Genomic DNA, 26,410 nt, shown 5'->3' on the forward strand with positions numbered 1-26,410 from the left:
ATCTGGGGGCTGTGTAACACATTTTGGGGTCATCAGATCCTGTTTAGGGCTCCAACAAGGTTTCTGTCGGTCCTGAATATTTGTGTCATGTTACTGAGAGGAAGGAGAACTAAAGTGTCCTGAGATGTAAAGCTTGTTGTAATGAATGAGTGCAGCTCTCTCAGCATGTTGTTGTGTTTGTGTGAAGGTGTGGGCTCTGCTATGAATCAGTGTGAGGACAGAGAGGAGGGAGTCCCTCCCTCTAAAAGCACTCTGTGTGGGGAACATGACAGCCAGACCAAAGCTCAGAGGTGAGATGAGGATCTCTAACTGTCCAGGACTCAAATCACTCCACCATCATTATTCACTCTCAAAGCTCTGTGTGTGTTGTGTTGAAGCCCAGAGCTGCAGAGACCAGACTTCAGTGATCGACAGCATTCTGAAAGTCGAAGGTAAGAATTTAAACTGGAATTTATTTTTGCTTTTAGTATTAAAATATTTGAACTTCAACATGCTTTTCAGCAGCGTTGTATCTCAGAACCTGTGCATTTATCAGTGTTTTGTTTCTGTCAGGATCCAACAGCAGAGTCCAGTCTACGCTGCACCCAACTATGTTTCAATGAAAAGTGACCACTTCATCCGTTTCTATTCCAAGATACAGGAAAAGCATTTTGCCAAGTAAATTAGTTTTTGTTAAATTGCTTAATATAATATTTCTAAATAGTATTTTGCCCAGAAATAATTGTAATGAACATGTAAGCCTTTTTAACATGTAGGAGGATCTGTTTCTACCAGGATCCACAAGATATAACACAGCACATACAGTATATTACTGTTTGTTATTATATGTTTAAAGTCATCAAATTTTCTTTACAGAGGTAAGCGGCAGAGATCAGAGGTTCCCAGTGGTCAGTCTGCTCAGCAGAATCAAGCACACCTGGACTCCATATTTATGGTATTTATGGAACCAGACCAGGATCTTTGTCTAACATTAACACAGAGCTATGAGAGTCTAAACAGAACCAGAACACAGATTCATAATGCTGCAGTCAGTACCAGCTGATGTTCTTTTGTGAGGTCAGATTTTTTGGAGAAAAACTAAAAAAATATATTTATTAGCATATATAAACAATAATTGTGAGTAATACAACAATTTTAAAAGTCTCATCCAATGGCTACAATTACAAATTTTCCTTCCTTTTACACTAGCACAGCATTAAAACTCATTTCATCTTTCACAGACATATTAACACTGTGTTAATTTACTTCCTGTTATGTATGATTTGTGTTCAAACCAGCAAGATGCTTTTAGTGTGAAAAACCTAAGGCATGATGTGTTCTGTTAGCAATGCCATACAGGAAACAATACTTGATACTAGCCACTTCATATTTCAGCTCAACCGTAAGACAGTACTAACAATAGGTAATAAATGTTTGAACATGTTTTGAACTCGATATAATTATCATGTTCATAACATGGCAAGCACCTAAGCTCTGACTTCTCATCCAGAGTGGCTTACATAAGTTATCTGTAGATTCATCAAAATCAATATAAATTTTTTATTCATGCACATTCATGCACAGATCATGTACTTGAACTTGTCCTTCTTCCACCTTCGATCAGCTTCGCCATCATAGTTTGGAACGACATCAGCCAAAAACTCTTTGTTGAGTTTTGGTGGGCGATAAATGATTACACACAAAACACGTGAATTCAGATCAGCTCAAAGCTAGAGTAACAGAAAGCAGGTAATAATCTGCATCTGTACTCATCCTTAAAGAGAGTGGCCAAACCACCGCCTCGACCTGAAGCTCGCGGAGAGTTGAAAAAAGAGCAGCTGAGGGGGAGGAGCTCCGTGAAGGCGCCGTTTTCACCTGGTTTCAGCCAGTTTTCGGTCAGCAGAAGAAAGTCAAGAGCATTGGTCGTAAAAAAGTCACTGAGGATCAAAGTCTTATTCGTGACAGATCTGATGTTGATTAGTGCCATGGGAATTGAACACCGTTCAGACTGTTGTGAAGCCCGACTTAGGGGGTGGAGATTCCCATGCACACATTCGCATTTAGAGAGCTTCATGGTCCAGCAGTGGGGAGGCGGGCACCCGGAGTCAGGTAGGCCTACAGTAGGCTGGAGCCACCAGTAACTGTACGCCAATTATCGCTGCTGGAGGAGCAGGAAAATTAACAATATCCTCAGCAGAGGTAACCGGCGAGCCACACACAACAGAGCCATCTTCCAAAAGTAGGCTTTCTGTCTGTCACAGATGATCTGATGTTGACTTCTACCAGTTCAACTTTACATTTTCTTCTGTTCCAGCTGCTCCAGGAAAACATTGTCAGGTTTGTGAAGAACGAGGTGAAGAAGTTCCAGAGAGTTCTGAGTCCAGATTACCCAGAATGCTTAGAGAGTCAGAAGGAGGATGAGGAGGTGTTGGACGGTGAGGAGGAGGAGCAGAGGAGGAGCAGCAGAGAGGCATTTCTGAAGATCACACTGCACTTCCTGAGGAGAATGAAGCAGGAGGAGCTGGCTGAGCGTCTGCAGAGCAGTAAGAGGATTTGAACAGATTTAACATGATGGAAAGAGGAAATGGAGGCAACATGGGAGAAGTTTCCATTTCAAACTCTGCTGTTAATATGATGCACACATTTGGATCAGATCTATGAATTCTTCTGGGCTGAAACTCAGAAACTGTTCACAGCTGATGAGCAGAAGAGACTTCATGGAGGAGGAAAATAAATACCATCTTGATGTCTTAAAGTTTACATGTATCAGATTTACTGTAGCATCCACTTATTAATCACATTTCTTCTTCATTCAGGAACTGTTGCTGCAGTGTGCCGACGTAAACTCAAGTCTAACCTGAAGAAGAAGTTCCAGTGTGTGTTTGAGGGGATTGCTAAAGCAGGAAACCGAACCCTTCTGAACCAGATCTACACAGAGCTCTACATCACAGAGGGAGGGACTGCAGAGGTCAATGATGAACATGAGGTCAGACAGATTGAAACAGCATCCAGGAAACCAGACAGACCAGAAACCACCATCAGACAAGAAGACATCTTTAAAGCCTCACCTGGAAGAGATGAACCAATCAGAACAGTGATGACAAAGGGAGTGGCTGGCATTGGGAAAACAGTCTTAACACAGAAGTTCACTCTGGACTGGGCTGAAGACAAAGCCAACCAGGACATACAGTTCACATTTCCATTCACTTTCAGAGAGCTCAATGTGCTGAAAGAGAAAAAGTACAGCTTGGTGGAACTTGTTCATCACTTCTTTCCTGAAACCAAAGAAGCAGGAATCTGCAGCTTTGAAGAGTTCCAGGTTGTGTTCATCTTTGACGGTCTGGATGAGTGTCGACTTCCTCTGGACTTCCACAACAATGAGGTCCTGACTGATGTTACAGAGTCCACCTCAGTGGATGTGCTGCTGACAAACCTCATCAGGGGGAACCTGCTTCCCTCTGCTCGCCTCTGGATAACCACACGACCTGCAGCAGCCAATCAGATCCCTCCTGAGTGTGTTGACATGGTGACAGAGGTCAGAGGGTTCACTGACCCACAGAAGGAGGAGTACTTCAGGAAGAGGTTCAGAGATGAGGAGCAGGCCAGCAGAATCATCTCCCACATCAAGACATCACAAAGCCTCCACATCATGTGCCACATCCCAGTCTTCTGCTGGATCACTGCTACAGTTCTGGAGGAGGTGTTGAAGACCAGAGCGGGAGGAGAGCTGCCCAAGACCCAGACTGAGATGTACATCCACTTCCTGGTGGTTCAGTCCAAACTGAAGAACTTCAAGTATGATGGAGGAGCTGAGACAGATCCACACTGGAGTCCAGAGAGCGGGAAGATGATTAAGTCTCTGGGAAAACTGGCTTTTGAGCAGCTGGAGAAAGGCAACCTGATCTTCTATGAATCAGACCTGACAGAGTGTGGCATCAATATCAAAGCAGCCTCAGTGTACTCAGGAGTGTTCACACAGATAGAGGAAAGTGGACTGTACCATGACACGGTGTTCTGCTTCATCCATCTGAGTGTTCAGGAGTTTCTGGCTGCTCTTCATGTCCATCTGACCTTCATCAACTCTGGTGTCAATCTGCTGGCAGAAGAACAAACAACCTCCCGGCTGTCTAAAGTCTTCAGAGACAAAACTAAACTAACACATCTCTACCAGTGTGCTGTGGACAAGGCCTTAAAGAGTCCAAATGGACACCTGGACTTGTTCCTCCGCTTCCTCCTGGGTCTTTCAGTACAGACCAATCAGAATCTCCTACAAGGTCTGCTGACACATACAGGAAGTAGCTCACGGACCAATCAGAAAACAATGGAGTACATCAAGAAGAAAATCACTGAGAATCTGTCTCCAGAGAGAAGCATTAGTCTGTTCCAATGTCTGAATGAACTGAATGATCGTTCTCTAGTGGAGCAGATCCAACAGTCCCTGAGTTCAGGAAGTCTCTCCACGGTTAAACTCTCTCCTGCTCAGTGGTCAGCTCTGGTCGTCATCTTACTGTCATCAGAAAAAGATCTGGACGTGTTTGACCTAAAGAAATACTCTGCTTCAGAGGAGGTTCTTCTGAGGCTGCTGCCAGTGGTCAAAGTCTCCAACAAAGCTCTGTAGGTGGATATATAAACAGTTTTAAATATGCTTTATTTTATCCATGACAAATAAAGTATTTAGTTTGTGTTCATTGCTAATCCTTCTTCAGGTTGAGTGGCTGTAACCTCTCAGAGAGAAGCTGTGAAGCTCTGTCCTCAGTTCTCAGCTCCCAGTCCTCTAGTTTGAGAGAGCTGGACCTGAGTTACAACAAACTGCAGGATTCAGGTGTGGAGCTGCTGTCTGCTGGGCTGGAGAACCCACAATGTAAACTGGAAACTCTCAGGTCTGTATTAAGCCGATGGTAAAGTGTCAGACTTTATTTGTATCATTTATAGTGTACAACAACACATATAAATAAGTAATCCTCACATAAAATTTCAAAGGACCTGTTTGCAACATTCACTGCCACTAATAATAATAATAATAATAATAATAATAATAATCTTTATTTGTAGAGCACTTTTCAAAAACAAGTTACAAAGTGCTTTAACAAGTGTAAAGACAATAATACCCCAAAAACAATAATACAAAAACAATACAAGATAAAGAAAAGAAAATACACGTTTAAGATAAATATAAAATTAGTAAAATAGAATAAAATAAAAGGGATAAAATAAAGTCAAATAAGATCGGGAAAGGCTCTCCTATAAAAGTATGTTTTAAGAAGGGACTTAAAAGAGTTCACTGACTCAGCTGACCTGATTTCCTCGGGCAGGCTGTTCCAGAGCCTCGGGGCCCTGACAGCAAACGCTCTGTCCCCTTTAGTTTTCAGTCAAGACTCTGGAACAGACAAGAGACCTCTGCCCGAGGATCTCAAGGTACATGCTGGTGTGTATGGGACTAAAAGTTCAGACATATAACAAGGCGAGAGGCCATGAAGAGCTTTAAAAGTGATCAATAGAATTTTAAAGTAAATTCTAAAACATACTGGGAGCCAGTGTAATGAAGCTAAAATAGGAGTAATGTGGTCATATTTCTTTATTCTGGTTAAAAGCCTGGCAGCTGAGTTCTGGACAGTCTGGAGTCGATCAATAGATTTTTGGGTTAATCAGGTGAAAAGGCTGTTGCAATAATCCAGGCGCGAGTAAAATGGTCTCGGGTGTCCTTAAAAGTTACCATTGATCGAATTTTTGCTATATTTCTAAGTTGATCAAACCAGACACCAAGGTTCTTTGCCACAGGCTTAATGTGATTTACTAGGGAACCAGCAGATGGCAGTATTTGTTTTGCCATCTGCTGGGACCCAAAGACCAGGATTTCTGTTTTGTCTGAGTTCAGCTGGAGGAAATTATTTGACATCCATTTTTTAACTTCACAAAGGCAGTTGTTAAGTGAACTCAGCATTCCAGGGTCTGTGGATCTTAAGTATATTTGTGTGTCATCAGCATAAATATGAAAAGAAATGCCATGTTTATGGATAATATGTCCAAGGGGAAGCAGATACAAGGAAAACAAAATGGGTCCTAAGACCGACCCCTGAGGCACACCATATTTAACTGGACAGAATGAAGAGACATAGTTGTTTACAGACACGCAAAACTTCCTATTTGACAGGTAGGATGAAAACCATTCTAGGGCAGTAACAGAGATCCCCACCCAGTGCCTCAGTCTGTCTAACATGATGTTGGATTCAATGGTGTCAAAAGAAGCGCTAAGTTCCAGGAGTACCAGTACTGAGCACATGCCTTCATCAGCAGACATTAAAAGGTCATTGGTGACTTTAAGCAGGGCAGTCTCAGTGCTGTGGTACTTCCTGAAACCAGTTTCAACTTTTCAAATATATTGTTATTTTCCAGTACAGTGAGCAGCTGTTTGGACACAATTCTTTCTAAAATCTTTGCAATAAAAGGCAGTTTTGAAATTGGTCTAAAATTTTGTGGGAGGGAGAGATCTAAACCAGGTTTCTTTAAAAGTGGGTTCACGCAAGCCGTTTTAAAATAATCAGGGACACAACCACTTAATGTTGCACTAGAGCACCAGCATCTCAGATCAAAGCAAATGTGCAGTATGGGCCTCCAGAGTCTATCAAGAAAAAGATAAATTTTGTACTTGCAGATTATTGGCGGCATGGTAGTGCAGTGGTTAGTGCTGTCACCTTAAAGAAAGAGGTCGGGGCTCAAACCCCGGCTACCCCGGTTTGACTATGTGTGATGAGATTATTGTAAAACACATTAATTCTAACTGAACTTTAACAAAATATAACTCATCAAATTGCCTTTTTTAGTCTTTCCACTGCTCCACCTCCACTAAAAGTGCAATATGACAACATTTTGGAAAGAGTCCCTATAGAGATAGACCTTTTTGTTAAACAGTAAAATTCTCTTTGTTTTACCAGAAGCAGACTCCATTGAAAACAAAAATTTGACCTTGCAGATCATAATTAAATGCAATTCACAAACTCAGAAGCAGACAGAAACAAAATAAAACTCATCAAAACCCCCTTTTAGTGTTTCCACTATTCCAACAATCACCAAATCTGGTTTATTATATAAAATCCTTCATTCACAGCATAAGTTGAGAAAAGAAACTGCTGTTGTACCACTCGCCTCAAAGCTAACAGCTTTGCAGTGAGGAACTGACATGCACCAATATGCACAAGTAGACAGACCTGCTACCGAATCACAGAACAGAGATGCTCATATGATAATACAGAAGGGGTGTAACGTCATTTTCTGCTCACAACGCTATTACACCAATAACTCTTTACATAGCAATAATTGGTTGCTGCTATATTAATGTTCAGAATCTCACACAGAACATTTATACATTTCGGTTAAAAGAGCAGCCAGTAACACCTGAATAAACAATGCAAAACATTCTGTATCTCTCCCCTGCTCATATCACTCCCCAAAGTCCCTCCCACCAAACCCACAAGAAGGAGCCAGTTGCCCTAGAAACCACGTTAGTCGGTTCGCTTGAAAGTTGAATGGAGTTAAGTGATGGGTGTTAAGTACCTTAGGGTCTTGTTCGCAAGTGAGGGGACAATGTCGCAGGCGATTAGCCATAGAATCGGAGCAGCAGGGACGGTATTGCATTTGCTCCACCACACCGCTGTGACAAAAAGAGAGCTGGACCGGAAGGACCAGGAGGAGGCCTCATGAAAGACCAAAAACTAGTTAATGTGGCCTGGGAAAGGGAGGTTTGGGGTCCCCTGCTGGAGCTGCGGCTCCCGCAACCCAACCCCGATAAGCAGTTGAAGATGGATTGAGTAATGTTGTCAAATATGTACATTTCTTTTAAGGTTGAGTGGCTGTAGTCTGTCAGAGAGAAGTTGTGAAACTCTGTCCTCAGTTGTCAGCTCACAGTCCTCTGTTCTGAGAGAGCTGGACCTGAGTTACAATGACCTGAAAGATTCAGGAGTGAAGTTGCTATCTGCTGGACTGGAAGGTCCTCACTGTACACTGGAATGTCTCAGGTCAGTATCAAGCTGTTTAACAGTTGACCTTTTAAATCTTGCTCATCTTGCTTAAGGTCAATGTTAGTGAAGATGGTCAACATCTGTTGGATTTTCCTGCTGACATTATTTTCTAAAACACTGAGATTACAATGTTTTCGTAATTCCAGGCTGTCAGTTTGTCTGATCACAGATGAAGGCTGTGCATCTCTCGCATTAGCGCTGAGCTCCAACCCCTCCCATATGAGAGAGCTGGATTTGAGCTACAATCATCCAGGAGAGTCAGGGGCGATGCTTCTTTCTGCTGGTCTGGATGATCCACAATGGAAACTGGACACTCTTAGGTATGGACAGACAACAAGAAGCAATACACTGCAGTTGCCTCTAATTTCTCTAATTTTAAATCCTTTTATTCATTCTTTTCAGAGTAGGCCTAAGTTAGGAAATGTATGGATCTCCAGAAGTCTTATTGAATGAAACACCGATTCATTAGAAACATCAGAAACTTGGAAATAACATCATTATTAAGTTGGACCTGCTAGCAGCACGACCCAAGGGATTGAAATGTTGGTCGGTCGAATACTTTGGTCTAGACTGAAATACTGAAAGAACTACTAAATTTGTTGAGTTTAAGGAGGATTCAGCCATAGTGAAAAAAATTACAGAGCCAAGGGAGAAGGTATTATTCCAAGAAAAATCTCTGAGAACAGTAATAAATAAATTTATGAGAGAAAAAATTGTAGAGTAAATTTTTAAATTTATTTTTGAGATTGCAACAGCCATCACATGAAAGCTACTTCCACCAACCAGTATTATGATATGCATCTTTCTGTTTAAAGACCAAAAGCATAAATAAACTTGGGGAAGACACTTATAAATGATCTAAGCCAAGTAAAAAGTGCTTCATAGTGCCACCAAGTGAAAGATGAATTGAAAAACCACAGTAAATAATAAAATGAGGATCTATTGACAGAAATGACAGAAAAAGATCCATAACTATATTTTCAGTGGTATGTAAAGACCTTACATAATAAACCGTTATTTTTTTATTACCTTAGAATGAGCCATTTATATCTACATAAATGCGGGCACCCCCTTCATGGACATCGCCACATTGCATCGTCATGTTTCTACAGTAGCTGAAAGCGGAAACAGTGCTACAGAGTGCGTTTTGTCACCAAGTTGTTCTTCTACTTCTTCAGGCAGAGGACATTTAGGGGAATCACATTCTGTGATGGCTCTTTCAGAGGTGTGTATTTTTTGCCGCTATCAAAGCACCGTAATCTGGCAACAGGCCAGATATTATTGTTGGTGGGCAGTTTTGGCGATGGTCTATAATTACAGAGAGAATTAATGTGTTTCCCTTGTCTATGTTTGTATAAACTTTATTTAATGTGTGGTTTATAATGGACTGTGGTACAGAAACAGTGACACACTCTTGGCTTACATTTTCCATGTTGTCTGTCAGTGGCCAAGTCACAATAACACATGGTTTTACTAAATAATTAAGTAAATATAATTTCTTAATAAATATACCTAAAGAACCCTCATTTCTTGACTGGCCACTCTCTGCTGTCTCAGAAGAGACACCTTTTGTGCTGTGTCAGACACCGTAGCTGTCCTACACTCTTTGAAAGGTTATGGTAGACTGGTTAGATGGTTGGAATTCACAACCCTCACCACTAGATGCCACTAAATCTTACACACTGAACCGTTACATTGTTCTCTGAATATTACCTACCTCCTTTGGCTATAATGGCCCTAAAACTGATGTCATTTTAGTCCAAAATCACAATTTTGTCTTGAAAGGCTTTTTTTATTTTATACGATCTCTTTCCTCAAGTCCTCTGTTTCTAACATGTAAATTACACAATGCAAGTTGTATCTGGTGGTTAGACTAATCTGAGACCAGTATGTAAACATATTCATGTGTGAATGCAGGTCAGACTGTTTATTTCAAGGGACAACATGCAGAGGACAATATTTGACATTCTATTTTATAATGAGGGTGAACATCAATAAAAACCACAGCAGGTCCGTGGTGACTGTGCTTTGTTCTTATTTGTAGCTCACATTAACTTATTTTTCTTCTTCACCACGTCTTTTTCTCTCAGACAGTGAAAGAATCCTGGATACAGTTGACACCGATGAGTTTCGGCCTGTTTCTCTGTCACACTGAAAAACTGAGGAACACTGCTTCATGTTGAACAGCAGTTAGGACTCATGTTGGATAGAAAATCACTCTGTGTTTCTTCTTCCAGGGTGGACCATGGTGGAGAGCAGTGGTTAAAACCTGGTCCGAGGAAGTGTAAGTGTGGATTCAGTCTGACTCATGATGACAAAAAAACAGCACACAGTCAACGTTGATAGTTGTGGTATTTATTCATTCAAACATTACTGACAAAATGCATCATCATTAAACTTTATATAAATGAACAACATCAGCACACAAACAAAGAATAAACCTTCAGATGTATCTGATGATAAACTGCTGCTGTGTTGTGTCTCGTTCTCTCCATCAGATTTCTGTGAACTCACACTGGACACAAACACAGCACACAGAAAGCTCAAACTGTCTGACAACAACAGGAAGGTGACATGGGTGACAGAGAAGCAGCCATATCCTGATCATCCAGAGAGATTTGACCGCTGGGCTCAGCTGCTGTGCAAAAATGGTCTGACTGGTCGCTGTTACTGGGAGGTCGAGTGGAGAGGAATAGTTTATATATCAGTGAGTTACAGAGGAATCAGAAGGAGAGGAGACAGTAAAGACTGTGTGTTTGGATGCAATAATCAGTCCTGGAGTCTGAGGTGCTCTGATGACTGTTACTCTGTCTGTCACCAGAACAGAGTAACAGTCCTCCCTCTCTCCTCCTCCTCCTCCTCCTCCTCCTCCTCTAACAGAGTAGCAGTGTATGTGGACTGTCCTGCTGGCACTCTGTCCTTCTACAGAGTCTCCTCTGACACACTGATCCACCTTCACAATGTCAACACCACATTCACTGAACCTCTTTATCCTGGGTTTGGGTTTGCGTCTGGTTCCTCAGTGTCTCTGTGTTCTCTGTAGAATGGAGACAACTTCCAGCCCTGTGGTTTAAATGTTGGTGGTTGATGAGGCTTCACTTTGGTTAACATCTGGCTCACTGTTTGTGCCTTTAATATGTTTTCTTAGAAACGGTTAAATTATCTCCTCAGGGCAGAACTTGTTGTGTACAAACTGTGTTGACTTTTATTTTCACTTTAATAAAGTTTTCTTGGAGCATCTAGTAGCTGCTGATGGCTGCAGTTTTTCTCATTCACAATCAAGAATCAACACATATAGTCTTGATTTATTCTGCAGAATTTGATCCTCACAAACACTGTGTTTACACAACTTATAAGCTCTTATTAAAATGTGTTAATAGTTACGCCATAAACATTAATAAGAAGTTTATTAACATCGAAGTTTTTTTCAAAATATTAATAAACAGACTTATTACTTCTTATTAGCTCCCCTATGAGAACTTATTAGAAACATGTTATACCTTATGAATATGAATAACATGATTATTAAAATGAATGAGACTTAATGAGTGCTAGTAATACCCTAAAGCTTATTTATTTAGCTTGTAACATATTTTTCTATTTATAGACCACTTATTTATGCTAATAACATGTTTACCAAGAATGGGAATTTCCTAAAAAAATGTGTATAAGAGCTGCCAGCTGTTAGCTCAAATAGTGTTGTTCCACATACAGGTAAAAGAATCTTGCCCAGCAAAAATATTTGTTCAGGTTTGTCCTAAATAGGATTTGAACTCTCAACCTTTGGATCTAAAGTCTTTATCCACTTAACTATTCAGATACACTGTCAGTGTGATGTTTTCAAACAGTCTTCCTTGATCCACTGTGTTCAGTGACATGAAATGCCACCAATACGATATAACCCTGTGTAACCTGTGTGTGTGTGTGTGTCTGCCGATGTACTCTCCGTTGTGTTCTGGCATCAATAACATGGCACAGTTATGGATTTTCTTTCACTTTTTTACTCCACATCCGAACTTCATTGACTTTACAGAGAAATTTAAGATGAATTAACTATAAAGGAAAAACACTTAATCTTATTCTAATTTAATTTAACGAGGCAAAAAGTCATTTCAAGCATTTGCTGAAATTCATAAAGGGATATTGAACAGCTTTACACGTGCTTTTCTTTTCACGAGCCAATCAGAAACAGTGAATCTAGCAGTTTAGTGAAGGATTTAAAGAGATCAGTTTCAGAAAAGCTCTACAGCAACACATCGACCTTCAGAACAACAGCTGAGAAAGGTTTTTCTTTAAGCACGTCCGATCAAAGCTCAAATCCAGTCTTTGGGCTCAAATGAGCTTCTTGAAGATTTAAAGTTTGTGAAATGAAACGCAGAAAGCACTTTGAAGCCATTGGCTGTAAATCAGCATTTGTAAAAGTGTAAAAAAAAAAAATTGTAAAACATAAAATGAGATAAAATTTTTTTCAAACCGATATCATAAATGCATGCATAAATTTGATTTATAATGTTGAATCTTTTATTTTATTTTAATATAGATATGAATTTACTTATCTTTCTGCAACACTTCCAATGTGAGAAAATTGTGCGTATTACAATGCATTTTGATATTGGAGCTGATGTTACCATTTGTCAAAAGAAAAATTTGGACTTCTTTTATATTCTATTTAAGTTTTATTTTAAACCTAAATTTATAAATGACAAATTTATAAATTTAAAAGTTAAATAACGGATTAAAGATATTTCATGTAAATGTTTTGGTGGTAATAATGTATAATATACAATGATTATTATTGTAAACAGTCTCAAGTTCTGTTACTTTCCTTTAGTTTTGTGTGTCCTCACAAATACTGTTTTTACATACAGAGTTGTCACAAAAATGTAAATGTAAAATATCCTTAGAAATACTGTTTTTACATAAAATGTCCTCACCAATACTGTTTTTCACACTGTGTCCTCACAAATCCTTTTTTTTTCATCATAGTCCTCACAATACATGTTTTTTACACAGCGTCCTCGCAAACTCTGTTTTTACAGAAAGTAGTCACAAATACTGTTTTTACAGAAAGAGTACTCAATTAATGTTTTTTTCACAGTGTCCTCACAAATACTGTTTTTATTGAAAGTAGTCACAAATACTGTTTATACAGAAAGAGTACTCAATTAATGTTTTTTTCACAGTGTCCTCACAAATACTGTTTTTATTGAAAGTAGTCACAAATACTGTTTATACAGAAAGAGTACTCAATTAATGTTTTTTTCACAGTGTCCTCACAAATACTGTTTTTACAGAAAGAGTACTCACAAATACTGTTTATACAGAAAGAAACCTCACAAATACTGTTTATACAGAAAGAAACCTCACAAATATTGTTTTTACAGAAAGGATAGTCACAAATACTGGTTTTATACAGAGTAATCAGAAACTGTTTTTACAGTGTCCTCACAAATACTGTTCTTACGCAGAGTCCTCACACATACTGATTTTATGCAGAGTCAAATGTAATGTAAAGGCTCTGTATTTGTATAGCGCCTTTCTAGTCTTTTCGACCACTCAAAGCGCTTTTACACTACATCTGCATTCACCATTCACACACATTCACACACTGAGCCTAACATTACACTAAAATTCACACACATCCATACACTGGCGGAACAGCCGCCAGGGGCAAGTTCACTTCAACATGCAGCCTGGGGGAGCCTGGATTGAACCGCCGACCTTTCGTTTAACAGCCAATCCATTTACATAGTCGAATTAGAATTTTCAGTGATTGCCTATAGTCAACTGATAATCTGTGTGTCGGGAAGGGGGGGGGGTTCCCATGGTAGCTCAGCTTTAATTTTGAGAAGCTGCAGAGCTGCAATCTCTATTCATTAGTCACTGTAACATACAAGCTACATTTACAGCTAAACTGAGGTTTATTGTTTATTGACCAGATTCTTTCTGCTCTGCTCTCCTGCAATTCACCTGTCTCGTACAGAGTTGTGCACGTCCGCCAACTCACAGTCAACTGAATGCACATCACAGTTCCTTGAGGGTCTATTCCAAGTACTGTTTAAAAACAAATTAATATTCTTTGAGTGGTTCATCAATAGTGATGAATGATTCAAACGTCCTGCAAAGTTTACACACAACTCTGCACATCACCGGTGCTACTGCTGTTCTGTCTCTGTCCTACCACGCACACACTACGCCACACATGTGCACTGGGGCCCCCTACCTTAAGGTTTAGGGTTACAATTTTAGATTTTTTCACGACCTTTCAAAAGATTTAGTAAAAGCTTCTGTCTTTTCACACAAGGCATTATATGTTGATATTTATATCACTATAGGCGGCATACTAACTTATTGGGAGAAAACCAGTAGTTCAAAAATTAGGTGTAATAAATTTGGACTAAGTTACAACACTTACAACACTTGAGGATGAAAAATAAATGAAATTATAGCAATTTGTAGAATCGTAGAAAATATTTTGGTTGTACAAATTACAAATTGGGGGTTTTCAACTGTGAGGTGTGGGTGAACTGTATCACTTCATGACAGTCTAATACATCTGATATATTTTGTGGCCAACATACTGAACTTCTGGGTGAATCTGGGGGCTGTGTAACATATATTGGGTCCATCAGAATCTGTTTAGGTCTAAAAACAAGGTTTCTGTCAGCCCTGAACTATGTGTACTATGAGCTTGTTCATCAGATGGTTAGTTAGCACTATCTAGTGGACAGGTAGCAGAACTACATCATCTGATGTGTGATTCTTCTGACATTGACTGGGTTTCTGCCACCTGTTAGACTGGTTTTGACGTCACTCTGATGTTTTTTAGACGTGGACTCTGAAGTTATGAGGATGTAACGTCGTCCTGAGATCAGATGCACACAGACACCAGGACTGACGAGGAAAGAAATGAGCAGCTTCTTCTCTCCCAGTGTTTCCTCCACACATGAAGGTGCAAAGTGTCTGTAAGTCGACCTGAAGTGAGTTCAGCAGGTGAGAATCCGAGAGGTTTAAATGTCTGATAATCAGGATCACTTTGATCACATTGTGCTGGATCACTGTTTAACTGGACAGTAGAAATGCTTCTTGATGCTGATTGGCTGTTCTTATTATCTTATTATTATCTGTTTGAGCCAGGTGAAAACATTCTTAGGAATTCTATTTGAGTTAAAGAACAATGATTTGAGGATTATTTTCATGTATAACTTGTATTGATTCACATACAGAATCAACAGCAGTTTGATTAGAATCTGAGATGACATGATCAGTAGAAAATGCAGGGAGTGTCTGAACTGGTTGGGCAGCTTGGATCAACTTGATTGAGGTTTTGTTATTAACTGTTTGTACTGTTTGTGAGTGTTTTTTTAAATTATTTATTTAACATTGCGGAGCAAGCATATAGTATAACTAAACTAACTTGCTGTATTTGTATAGTACATTTCAACAACAAGGTAATTCAAAGTGCTCATGAAAGAATTATTACTATGTAACATTTATGGATAAAACCAACGAAAAATATACACTATAAAAAAGTTTTGATTTCAGTTAGAAACACATTTTCTGAGCACTATTACAAATTGTTAGATTATAAAGAAATAGAAATAGTGGTGCCACATCAACTTCTGGGATTAAACAGGATTTTGGGGTATGCAATGACACATTTGGAAATCAAACAAATGGTCATTGTAAGTACTATACCAAAATTTGAAATATAAGTGCTAGTTACAAAATCTGTGGTTATAACTAATAACGGGGCTAATACAACAAACCTTTAAAATGTTGGATTGGAACAAAAAGGAGAGTTGTAGGATTCTTTATAATTGTAATAAAATAAAGTTAATTTGGGGAGTGCTATATTTGATTTGGTTTCAAAATGCAGAACTGGGCTTTCTCTTCTTCAATTTATACAACAACTCAGTATCAAGACTACACCCTGAGCACAGTTTGGGGGTGCTACACCAAATTTTGAAACATGAGTAAATACATTTTAGGGTCATTATGACAGCTTGTCAGATTTTTAAATAGCCTAATTATGGCAGAAAACCAAATTGTGGCATTGAACAAGTAAGCTGGGTCCTGTGGGGGTGCTATCAAAAATAACGTTGATGCTGGGGAGTTATCAGATCCTGTTTAGGGCTCCAACAAGGTTTCTGTTGGCCCTGAATATTTGTGTCATGTTACTGAGAGGAAGGAGAACTAAAGTGTCCTGAGATGTAAAGCTTGTTGTAATGAATGAGTGCAGCTCTCTCAGCATGTTGTTGTGTTTGTGTGAAGGTGTGGGCTCTGCTATGAATCAGTGTGAGGACAGAGAGGAGGGAGTCCCTCCCTCTAAAAGCACTCTGTGTGGGGAACATGACAGCCAGACCAAAGATCAGAGGTGAGATGAGGATCTCTAACTGTCCAGGACTCTTCTCCATGTCAGAGCTCAGCACTGAAATCATTCCAGCATTTTTATTCACACTCAAAGCTCTGTTTGTGTTGTGTTGAAGCCCAGAGCAGCAGCAGGGAACAGACTCTGCTGGACCTGGACCCAGCTGCGTGTCCATGAAGAGTGATTGGTCTAAATCACATAACTGTCCTGAACAAAAGTAAGATTTTTAAACGTTTGTACTGATTTGTTGAGCGCCTTAGGCTGACTGAGCTTTTCCTAGTTAACATCAGCTACAGTGATCTTCTTTATCCTTTTGTGGCATCCTAGGAAGTGATTTACCTTCCACTGAGACCACAATTCTAAATGGCTCTTGGAGGAGGTGTTGTCAGGATGAGTTCTGAATTCAGACCCTGTTCACTCTCCAAGTTGGAGATACACTTTTAACCTACATTTAACTGCATAAGCTGCAGCTACACATAAGCAAGCTAATGACTAACATACCTGCAGTGTGTTTTTTTTCCTTTCAAAGGACATGCCATCAGTTTAGCTTCTGTCACTGCTTTATCTTTAAAAACAAGTAGTTTACTGTAGTTTTCTGAGTTAGTTAGCCATGGTGAGGTTTCATTGTAGCTGCTTTTCTTACTGAAGGTTTCTCTAAACACACTTGATGTGACAACAGGTCAATGGTGCCATTTAACACGAGACGATCTTCAAGATTAACACTTCAGAACAACCTTCATTTGTCATTTCATTGTTCATACCAGGATCCATCAGCAGAGACCAGACTCTCCTGAACCCAGCTGTGTGTCCATGACGAGCAACCGGTCTAAAGGTTTCTACACTGACTTCAAAGCTGGACATAACCATGTTGAAAAAAAGTAATAATCCTAGCTATCAGGCAGGTCTTGGTCAGGCACAGAAACAAACCACAGATTCAAAAAACAATGCAAAAACAAATGTCAAACACAAGTACTAATGTTAAAAATGTAAAAAGTATGAGCATGCCCTTTTATGTGCTCATACTTTTTACTGTAACTGTAAGTCCATTTAGAATCCAGTATGGTCTCAGCAGCCTCCCAGTCTGCTGATGTCCACTGAGACACAGCAGGATGAGTTAAACAGCAGCATTTTATCCTGGAAGAATTTCAGTGAACCTGTGCTTTTATCAGTGTTGTGTTTCTATCAGGATCCAGTAGATATAACACAGCCCATGTAACACTGTTTGTCATTATATGTTCAAATCATATTTTCTTCACAGAGTTAAACGGCAGAGATCACAGGTTCCCAGTGGTCAGTCTGCTCATCATCATCATCAAACAGACCTGGCCTCCATATTTATGGTGTGTAAATGTAAAAACACAGCAAATACAGCTAATTACAACAAACACAAACACAGTACCAGCTGATACTCTATTATGTGATCAGATATTTCAGTGAAAATCTTGTGCAGCGAATAGGGATACGCTCAGTCTGGGTGCTAGTTCTGTGCTTGTCACAGCAGAACATCACTGAAGGCCAAATCCTCAAGAGTAGCCTATGAAATAAAGAGCTGAGAGATGGTTGATATGCTGTTTACTTCTTCCTTTTGCAGTAACAACATAACAGACTGTATGTATAGCTACATCAACACAGGGATATAAAAGTACTGTTTTTCATTCACTGTGTGCCATCAGTTAGGATATACTACCAGCACAGGGTCTGATTAGCACCATAGAATAACCAGCACCATATGGAAACAGTACTTAATAACTTGTTAAATGGTACATTTGACTGATACATTCAGGATCAACATTTTTGTAATTTACTAAATGTCACAGATGATCTGATGTTGATTTCTACGAGTTCAACTTTACATTTTCTTCTGTTCCAGCTGCTCCAAGAAAACATTGGCAATTTTGTGAAGAACGAGGTGAAGAAGTTCCAGAGAGTTCTGAGTCCAGATTACCCAGAATGCTTAGAGAGTCAGAGGGAGGATGAGGAGGTGTTGGACGGTGAGGAGGAGGAGCAGAGGAGGAGCAGCAGAGAGGCATTTCTGAAGATCACACTGCACTTCCTGAGGAGAATGAAGCAGGAGGAGCTGGCTGAGCGTCTGCAGAGCAGTAAGAGGATTTGAACAGATTTAACATGATGGAAAGAGGAAATGGAGGCAACATGGGAGAAGTTTCCATTTCAAACTCTGCTGTTAATATGATGCACACATTTGGATCAGATCTATGAATTCTTCTGGGCTGAAACTCAGAAACTGTTCACAAATGATGAGATGAAAAGATTTCATTGAGGAAAATAAATTTAAAAAAGTTTACATGTATCAGATTTACTGCAGCATCCACTTATTAATCACATTTGTTGTTTCTTCCTTCAGGAACTGCTGCTGCAGTGTGCCGACGTAAACTCAAGTCTAACCTGAAGAAGAAGTTCCAGTGTGTGTTTGAGGGGATTGCTAAAGCAGGAAACCCAACCCTTCTGAACCAGATCTACACAGAGCTCTACATCACAGAGGGAGGGACTGCAGAGGTCAATGATGAACATGAGGTCAGACAGATTGAAACAGCATCCAGGAAACCAGACAGACCAGAAACCACCATCAGACAAGAAGACATCTTTAAAGCCTCACCTGGAAGAGATGAACCAATCAGAACAGTGATGACAAAGGGAGTGGCTGGCATTGGGAAAACAGTCTTAACACAGAAGTTCACTCTGGACTGGGCTGAAGACAAAGCCAACCAGGACATACAGTTCATATTTCCATTCACTTTCAGAGAGCTGAATGTGCTGAAAGAGAAAAAGTACAGCTTGGTGGAACTTGTTCATCACTTCTTTCCTGAAACCAAAGAAGCAGGAATCGGCAGGTTTGAAGAGTTCCAGGTTGTGTTCATCTTTGACGGTCTGGATGAGTGTCGACTTCCTCTGGACTTCCACAACAATGAGGTCCTGACTGATGTCACAGAGTCCACCTCAGTGGATGTGCTGCTGACAAACCTCATCAGGGGGAACCTGCTTCCCTTTGCTCGCCTCTGGATAACCACACGACCTGCAGCAGCCAATCAGATCCCTCCTGAGTGTGTTGACATGGTGACAGAGGTCAGAGGGTTCACTGACCCACAGAAGGAGGAGTACTTCAGGAAGAGATTCAGAGATGAGGAGCAGGCCAGCAGAATCATCTCCCACATCAAGACATCACAAAGCCTCCACATCATGTGCCACATCCCAGTCTTCTGCTGGATCACTGCTACAGTTCTGGAGGAGGTGTTGGAGACCAGAGAGGGAGGAGATCTGCCCAAGACCCTGACTGAGATGTACATCCACTTCCTGGTGGTTCAGTCCAAACTGAAGAACGTCAAGTATGATGGAGGAGCGGAGACAGATTCACACTGGAATAAAAAGAGCAGGGAGATGATTGAGTCTCTGGGAAAAGTGGCTTTTGAGCAGCTGCAGAAAGGAAACCTGATCTTCTATGAATCAGACCTGACAGAGTGTGGCATCGATATCAGAGCAGCCTCAGTGTACTCAGGAGTGTTCACACAGATCTTTAAAGAGGAGAGAGGGCTGTACCAGGACACGGTGTTCTGCTTCGTCCATCTGAGTGTTCAGGAGTTTCTGGCTGCTCTTCATGTCCATCTGACATTCATCAACTCTGGTGTCAATCTGCTGGCAGATGACCAAACAACCTCCCGGCGGTCTAAAGTCTTTAGAGAGAAACCTAAATTAAAACATGTCTACCAGAGTGCTGTGGACAAGGCCTTACAGAGTCCAAACGGACACCTGGACTTGTTCCTCCGCTTCCTCCTGGGTCTTTCGCTGCAGACCAATCAGACTCTCCTACGAGGTCTGCTGACACAGACAGGAAGTAGCTCACAGGCCAACCAGAAAACAGTTGAGTACATCAAGAAGAAGATCAGTGAGGATCTGTCTCCAGAGAGAAGCATCAATCTGTTCCACTGTCTGCATGAACTGAATGATCGTTCTCTAGTGGAGCAGATCCAACAGTCCCTGAGTTCAGGAAGTCTCTCCACAGATAAACTCTCTCCTGCTCAGTGGTCAGCTCTGGTCTTCATCTTACTGTCCTCAGAAAAAGATCTGGATGTGTTTGACCTGAGGAAATACTCTGCTTCAGAGGAGGCTCTTCTGAGGCTGCTGCCAGTGGTCAAAGCCTCCAACAAAGTTCTGTAGGTGCATCTATGAATGTGCAAATTCAAAAATGCTTAACTTTATATTTGACAAATAAATCATTTAGTTTGTGTCCATTGCTAATCCCTTTTCAGGTTGAGTGGCTGTAACCTCTCAGAGAGAAGCTGTGAAGCTCTGTCCTCAGTTCTCAGCTCCCAGTCCTCTAGTCTGAAAGAGCTGGACCTGAGTAACAACAACCTGCAGGATTCAGGAGTCAAGCTACTGTCTGCTGGACTTGAGAGTCCACACTGTACCCTGGAAACTCTCAGGTCAGTATTAAGCTGTTTCTTTTAAACCTCCTCATCTGGTTTTAGGTTCATTCATTAGTTTCCTACTGACAGAGTTCATGATGGTTTGCTGATTCCAGCCTGTCAGGCTGTCTGATCACAGAGGAAGGCTGTGCCTCTCTGGCCTCAGCTCTGAGCTTGAACCCTTCCCATCTGAGAGTGCTGGATCTGAGCTACAATTATCCAGGAAAGTCAGGAGTGAAGCTGCTGTCTGCTGGACTGGAAGATCCACACCGGAAACTGGATACTCTCAGGTTTGGACAGAATACAAGAGCTCACACTCTGCAGGTGTCTCTATTTTCTCTAATTTAATGTCAGTCCGCTGGAGTCCATCATCATCTTCTTATTTTTTGTAATTCTGTTCCGAGCAGTGAGTAGGCCTGAGTTAGGAAACACATGGATCTCCAGCAGTCTTATAGATTGAAAACACCCATTCATTAGAAACATCAGAAACTTTGATGTAAAATCATTCTCATGTGAGCCCTGCTAGCAGCATGGCTCTATGTATAGAAGTGTTTGGTGGTCTGTTCAACACTTTGATCCAGACTGAAATTGCAACTACAAAATTTGTTGAGATGAATTTAGCTGTGTAATTTTTTTTACTTTGCATAGTTTAGATACATACAATTACATTGTAAATGATTTGCTGATTGTTCTAGGGCTGGACCATATGGACAAAAATGTTATCAAGATAAAAAGTCTCATATCTTTCGTTATTGATAATCATCACAATAAGTATCAAATCAGCATCAAATTATTTGTTGATGATTTTTGCTTCTGACTGAAACTTGAAGGAACCTAATGGTTAATTGTGGTTTAAGCACTTCTTTATGGTCAACACTTGATCTCAAACAGTGGATCTCTTCACAAATCTGAGGTAGAACATTCAAAACTTAAAATCATGATAAACTCTTTGTCAACAAATATGAAAGCAAAATTTAGTAACATTTTACAAAATAAACATCTTAATAAAAAAATTCCAAGTCCAAATTTATTGTTATATTGTTCATCCCTAATTTGTATCAGTCCTTCACTGATATGAAATTCCGAATTCAGTTTTATTTATCAAGTGCAAAGTCACAAGCTTGTCTCAAAAAGCTTTACAATTTGTACATCATATGGACTCTCTGTCCTCAATACAGACATTTTGTTTCATATAAACATATAAATGACATATAAATTACACAATACAAGTTGAATCTGGTGGTCAGACTGATCTGAGAACAGTCTGGAAACAGTTTAGTTGTTCATGAATGCCGGTCAAACTATTTATTTAGCGGAACAACATGTATGTAGTTGTCTTCATCTTCTTCTTCTTCAGGTCTTTTTCTCTCAGACAGTGACAGAATCCTGCAGACAGTTGACACAGATGCGTTTCAGCCTGTTTCTCTGTCACACTGACAGTTAGGATTCATATTCACTGTGAATATCACTGACTGTGTTTCCTCCTCCAGGGTGGACCATGGTGGAGAGCAATGGTTAAAACCTGATGTGAGGAAGTGTAAGTGTGGATTCAATCTGACTCATGATGACAAAACAGCACACAGTCAGTTTCTCTTTCAATACAAAGTTGATAGTTGTGGTATTTATTCATTCAAACATTACTGACTAAATACATCATCATTAAACTTTATAAACCTTCAGATGTGTCTGATGATAAACTGCTGCTGTGTTGTGTCTCGTTCTCTCCATCAGATTTCTGTGAACTCACACTGGACACAAACACAGCACACAGAAACCTCAAACTGTCTGACAACAACAGGAAGGTGATGGTGGTGACAGAGGAGCAGCCATATCCTGATCATCCAGAGAGATTTGACTGCTGGCAGCTGCTGTGTAGAAATGATCTGACTGGTCGCTGTTACTGGGAGGTCGAGTGGAGAGGAGAAGTTTATATATCAGTGAGTTACAGAGGAATCAGAAGGAGAGGAGACTGTGATGAATGTGGGTTTGGAATGAATGATCAGTCCTGGAGTCTTAGCTGCTCTGATTGTCGTTACTCTGTCTGTCACAATAACAGAGAAACAGTCCTCCCTCTCTCCTCCTCCTCCTCCTCCTCCTCCTCTAACAGAGTAGCAGTGTATGTGGACTGTCCTGCTGGCACTCTGTCCTTTTACAGAGTCTCCTCTGACACACTGATCCACCTCCACACCTTCAACACCACATTCACTGAACCTCTTTATCCTGGGTTTGGATTCTGGCCTGACTCCTCAGTGTCTCTGTGTTCTGTGTAGGAGGGAGACAACTTCCAGTCCTGTGGTTTAAATGTTGGTGGTGGACGAGGCTTCACTTTGGTTAACATCTGGTTCACTGATTGTGTCTTTAATGTCAGAAATGTGTTTTCTTAGAAATGGTGAAATGATCTCCTCAGGGCTGAACTTGTGTATAAACTGTGCTGACTTTGATTTTTACTTTAATAAAGTTTTCTTGGAGCAGCATCTAGTAGCTGCTGATTCACTTCAATAAAAGTTTGAAGACAAAAACTCAACAGTCTTGATATATTGTGTTGCTCAAGTACTCTTCTTTTCCTGCTGAGTTTAATCCTCACAAACATAGTATTATATATATATATATGTATATATTAGTGTTAACAATTATAATTTTTAATCACAAAATAATCACATGATTTTCTTGGGATTAATCGCATTGTTTCGCGCAAAATTGAATAATGGATTCTAAAGTAGTGTATTGCGCACTTGTAATTTAAATGTACTACTATATACAGTGGGGAGAACAAGTATTTGATACACTGCTGATTTTGCAGGTTTTCCTACTTACAAAGCATGTAGGGGTCTGTAATTTTAATCATAGGTACACTTCAACTGTGAGAGACGGAATCTAAAACTAAAATCCAGAAAATCACATTATATGATTTTTTAATAATTAATTTGCATTCAATATGTAAGTATGAAAAACCTGCAAATCAGCAGTGTATCAAATACTTGTTCTCCCCACTGTACACAAAAGTGCAATAACATGTGGTTTGCAAACACTTTAAACAAATAATGTGCTTTTTACCAGCAGTATTCCCTTTACACAGAAGCAAGAAAATATTACCTAAATCTATACCTATAACGTAAACATTAATTTAATCAAATCAAATATTAAACCAAAGCTATTTGCCACTGCCAGGGCATTACCTTTTATCTAGCTTGTTAAAACAAGTTACCATCAGAGTCCAATTTTCTTTCTGTCTTTCTGAACAGGTATTAGCAGGTATCTTTTATCAGGGAGCAACAGAAATACTATGTTCAGTAGGGTTGGGACAATGTCTACATTCAAGCATTGGGATGGGGTTCTTATGTGCATGTGTTCACTCACTCACCCTCCACTCTGTTTGGGTGGGTGATTTGCAGACTGATCAACACCCCCTCCCCTGTGACCCATGGTTTGACTGTATGTGTATTCAGAGCCAGTGAGCAACGAACTTTCAAAATGAGAATTTTTAAAAAACTGCGTTAACATGTGATAAAATAATTGTCGGCGTTAATTAATTGATGCAATAATAACGCATTAACGTGCCCAGCCCTAATCAGTTTATAATATATTATAATTTACAGTATATAATACTATATACAGTCTATTTAACTTACAGGTGTTGTTTGCATGATGAGTACTTTCACTGTTAAAACTCAAAGTAATTTTTTCTCTTATCACAGTTTGAATGCAGAACTTGTAGTTGTAACGTAGTATTTTTACATCTTCGCAGACGAGTTTCCGCTTCTGCATAAGGCCACCTTCAGTTTAAGCTTTTCTCGTGCATCATCACACCTGCTTTTCTTTGCACTTATTGTTTCATTTCATTTTACAGAAAGGGATCTTACAGATGCAGAAATGAGACAAAAATGAGGGAGGAAGAAAAATGCAGATCAAATCTAAATGTTCTTCAAAGTCAATAAAAAGATCAGAAACAAACAGAAAATCCAGCAGGTTTGTGAAGGATTAAAAGAGTTCAGCGTGAGAGAGACTGAAGCAGCACATCAGCCTCAAGTACAAGAGCAGTGTTAAGTTACAGTTATTCATGTAGCTGATGCTTTTATCTCAAGCGACTTACAATTGCTATAAATGCACACATTAAGTGTGTTAATTTTTTTTTTGCCAAATTGCCACACAACGGACCATATATTTACCCTCCAGACTTTAATTGATCAAAAATTAAACATTAAGAAAAGAAAGGTATATGCCTGTTTTGTTGACTTCCAAAAAGCCTTTGATTCCATCTGGCACGATGGCCTTTTCTATAGGCTACTTGAAATTGGCATTGGAGGAAAAACATATGATTTGATTAAGAACATGTATACAAAAAGTGAATGTGCCATGAAGATTGGAAACAAACAAACAGCATTCTTCTCCCACACAGAAAGAAAAATATATTGAATACTGGAAAGAAATTATCAAAACACAAAGTAAATTCCAATGTTATCTGACCCAAAAAAGAGAAATCCCACTGGCAAATTACCTGAGCACAATAACATGTCCTAAACCAAGACAAATGTTGACAACATACAGACTGAGTGAACACAGCCTGGCCATAGAAAAGGGTCGCCACAGACAGAGCTGGCTACCACAAGAGGAGAGACTCTGCTCCCAGTGTGACAGGGGCCAGGTAGAGACAGAGCTGTACTTTCTAATCTCATGCCCCAAATATAAAAGACAAACTTTGCAAACATTTCCTAAATATACCCTGAATTTGAATTCATATCAGACACACAGAAACTCCCCTATATACTGGGATAAATGCCCAAATGTCAAATAATTGCTGCAAAATATGTCTTCTCATGAAGTGAGGACAACCAGTGGAACCTCAGACTCATAAATAATTGTACAGATTTTCAAATTATTATTTGATTGCTTGATATTTTAGTAATTTTCTTTTGTTTTTACATTTGATACTGACTTCTTTCCTTTTTTAAAAATTATTATTATTTTTTAATCAATTAATTATTTTATTTTTTGTCTATTAATATACACACACACACACGTTTACTGTTTATTTATTTTAATTTTTTATATTTTTAAATTTTTTTAACACAAACACACATACACATTAATTACTTGTTTAATGAAATGTATGTGGTTGATTGTTCTTATGTAGTTTGTATGATGCTTTGGCAATATTGTTGTTACACATTCATGCCACTAAAGTTAAGAGAGGACAGATGGTAAATCAGGTCTGTAGTGAAGCTGAACACTTTATTAAACATTAACATTAATTTTCAGATCTTTTGTGCCCACTGACTTTGTTTTAAAGCTTTTGTTCTCCAAACATCTGAAATACTCATGTTTAGGTCCAGGAACTCTATCCAGGCCCGACTGAATGAGACCTGCAGGAGACCAGCTGCTCACAGGCTGCAGGGTCAGGTAAGGGCAGCCTGGTTGCGTCTATCGTTTTTCCAACAAACTAGATGAAACCACGCCCACGTCCGAATAATGAAAGCCCCAAGTGAATTACAAAAATTAAATATTTTTCTGCCCACAATCAAAAATGTTTGGAGTCCCCTGACTTAGAAGAGGGAGCGGGTCCACTTCCACAGAGCCCGCCATGCTACATCACCAGGTTTCTACAGGAGCCCAGAGCAGACAAACCAAAC

At 39.7% G+C, this 26,410-nt stretch overlaps 1 protein-coding gene across 5 annotated transcripts in view; it reads left to right on the plus strand.

Annotated features, from left to right (window-relative positions):
• Positions 1 to 26,410, plus strand: part of LOC119909376 (NLR family CARD domain-containing protein 3-like) — a 622,129-nt gene that overhangs the window by 508,828 nt on the left and 86,891 nt on the right. Inside the window, exons 1-10 of one of the 5 annotated variants that reach the window (XM_038727580.1) lie at positions 15,007 to 16,371; positions 16,484 to 16,582; positions 17,130 to 17,243; positions 17,624 to 17,705; positions 18,236 to 18,464; positions 18,728 to 20,531; positions 20,628 to 20,801; positions 20,900 to 21,073; positions 22,274 to 22,320; positions 22,515 to 23,296. The exons of 2 other annotated variants lie outside the window; for them this stretch is intronic. In XM_038727580.1, coding sequence (XP_038583508.1) covers positions 16,223 to 16,371; positions 16,484 to 16,582; positions 17,130 to 17,243; positions 17,624 to 17,705; positions 18,236 to 18,464; positions 18,728 to 20,531; positions 20,628 to 20,801; positions 20,900 to 21,073; positions 22,274 to 22,320; positions 22,515 to 23,053 — 3,411 coding nt within the window. In that variant the 5' untranslated portion in view covers positions 15,007 to 16,222 and the 3' untranslated portion in view covers positions 23,054 to 23,296. Of the gene's footprint in view, positions 1 to 2,347; positions 2,523 to 2,795; positions 4,594 to 4,685; positions 4,860 to 7,817; positions 7,992 to 8,140; positions 8,315 to 9,028; positions 9,220 to 10,231; positions 10,279 to 10,492; positions 10,635 to 15,006; positions 16,372 to 16,483; positions 16,583 to 17,129; positions 17,244 to 17,623; positions 17,706 to 18,235; positions 18,465 to 18,727; positions 20,532 to 20,627; positions 20,802 to 20,899; positions 21,074 to 22,273; positions 22,321 to 22,514; positions 23,297 to 26,410 lie in introns of those variants that run through there. 2 more of the 5 variants (XM_038727581.1, XR_005445421.1) reach the window with 2 other exon arrangements.

Source organism: Micropterus salmoides, unplaced genomic scaffold (assembly GCF_014851395.1).
Source record: "Micropterus salmoides isolate LMB-PRFRI ecotype aquatic unplaced genomic scaffold, ASM1485139v1 Ms_hic_scaffold_18, whole genome shotgun sequence".
In the NCBI taxonomy this organism is placed as follows: domain Eukaryota; kingdom Metazoa; phylum Chordata; class Actinopteri; order Centrarchiformes; family Centrarchidae; genus Micropterus; species Micropterus salmoides.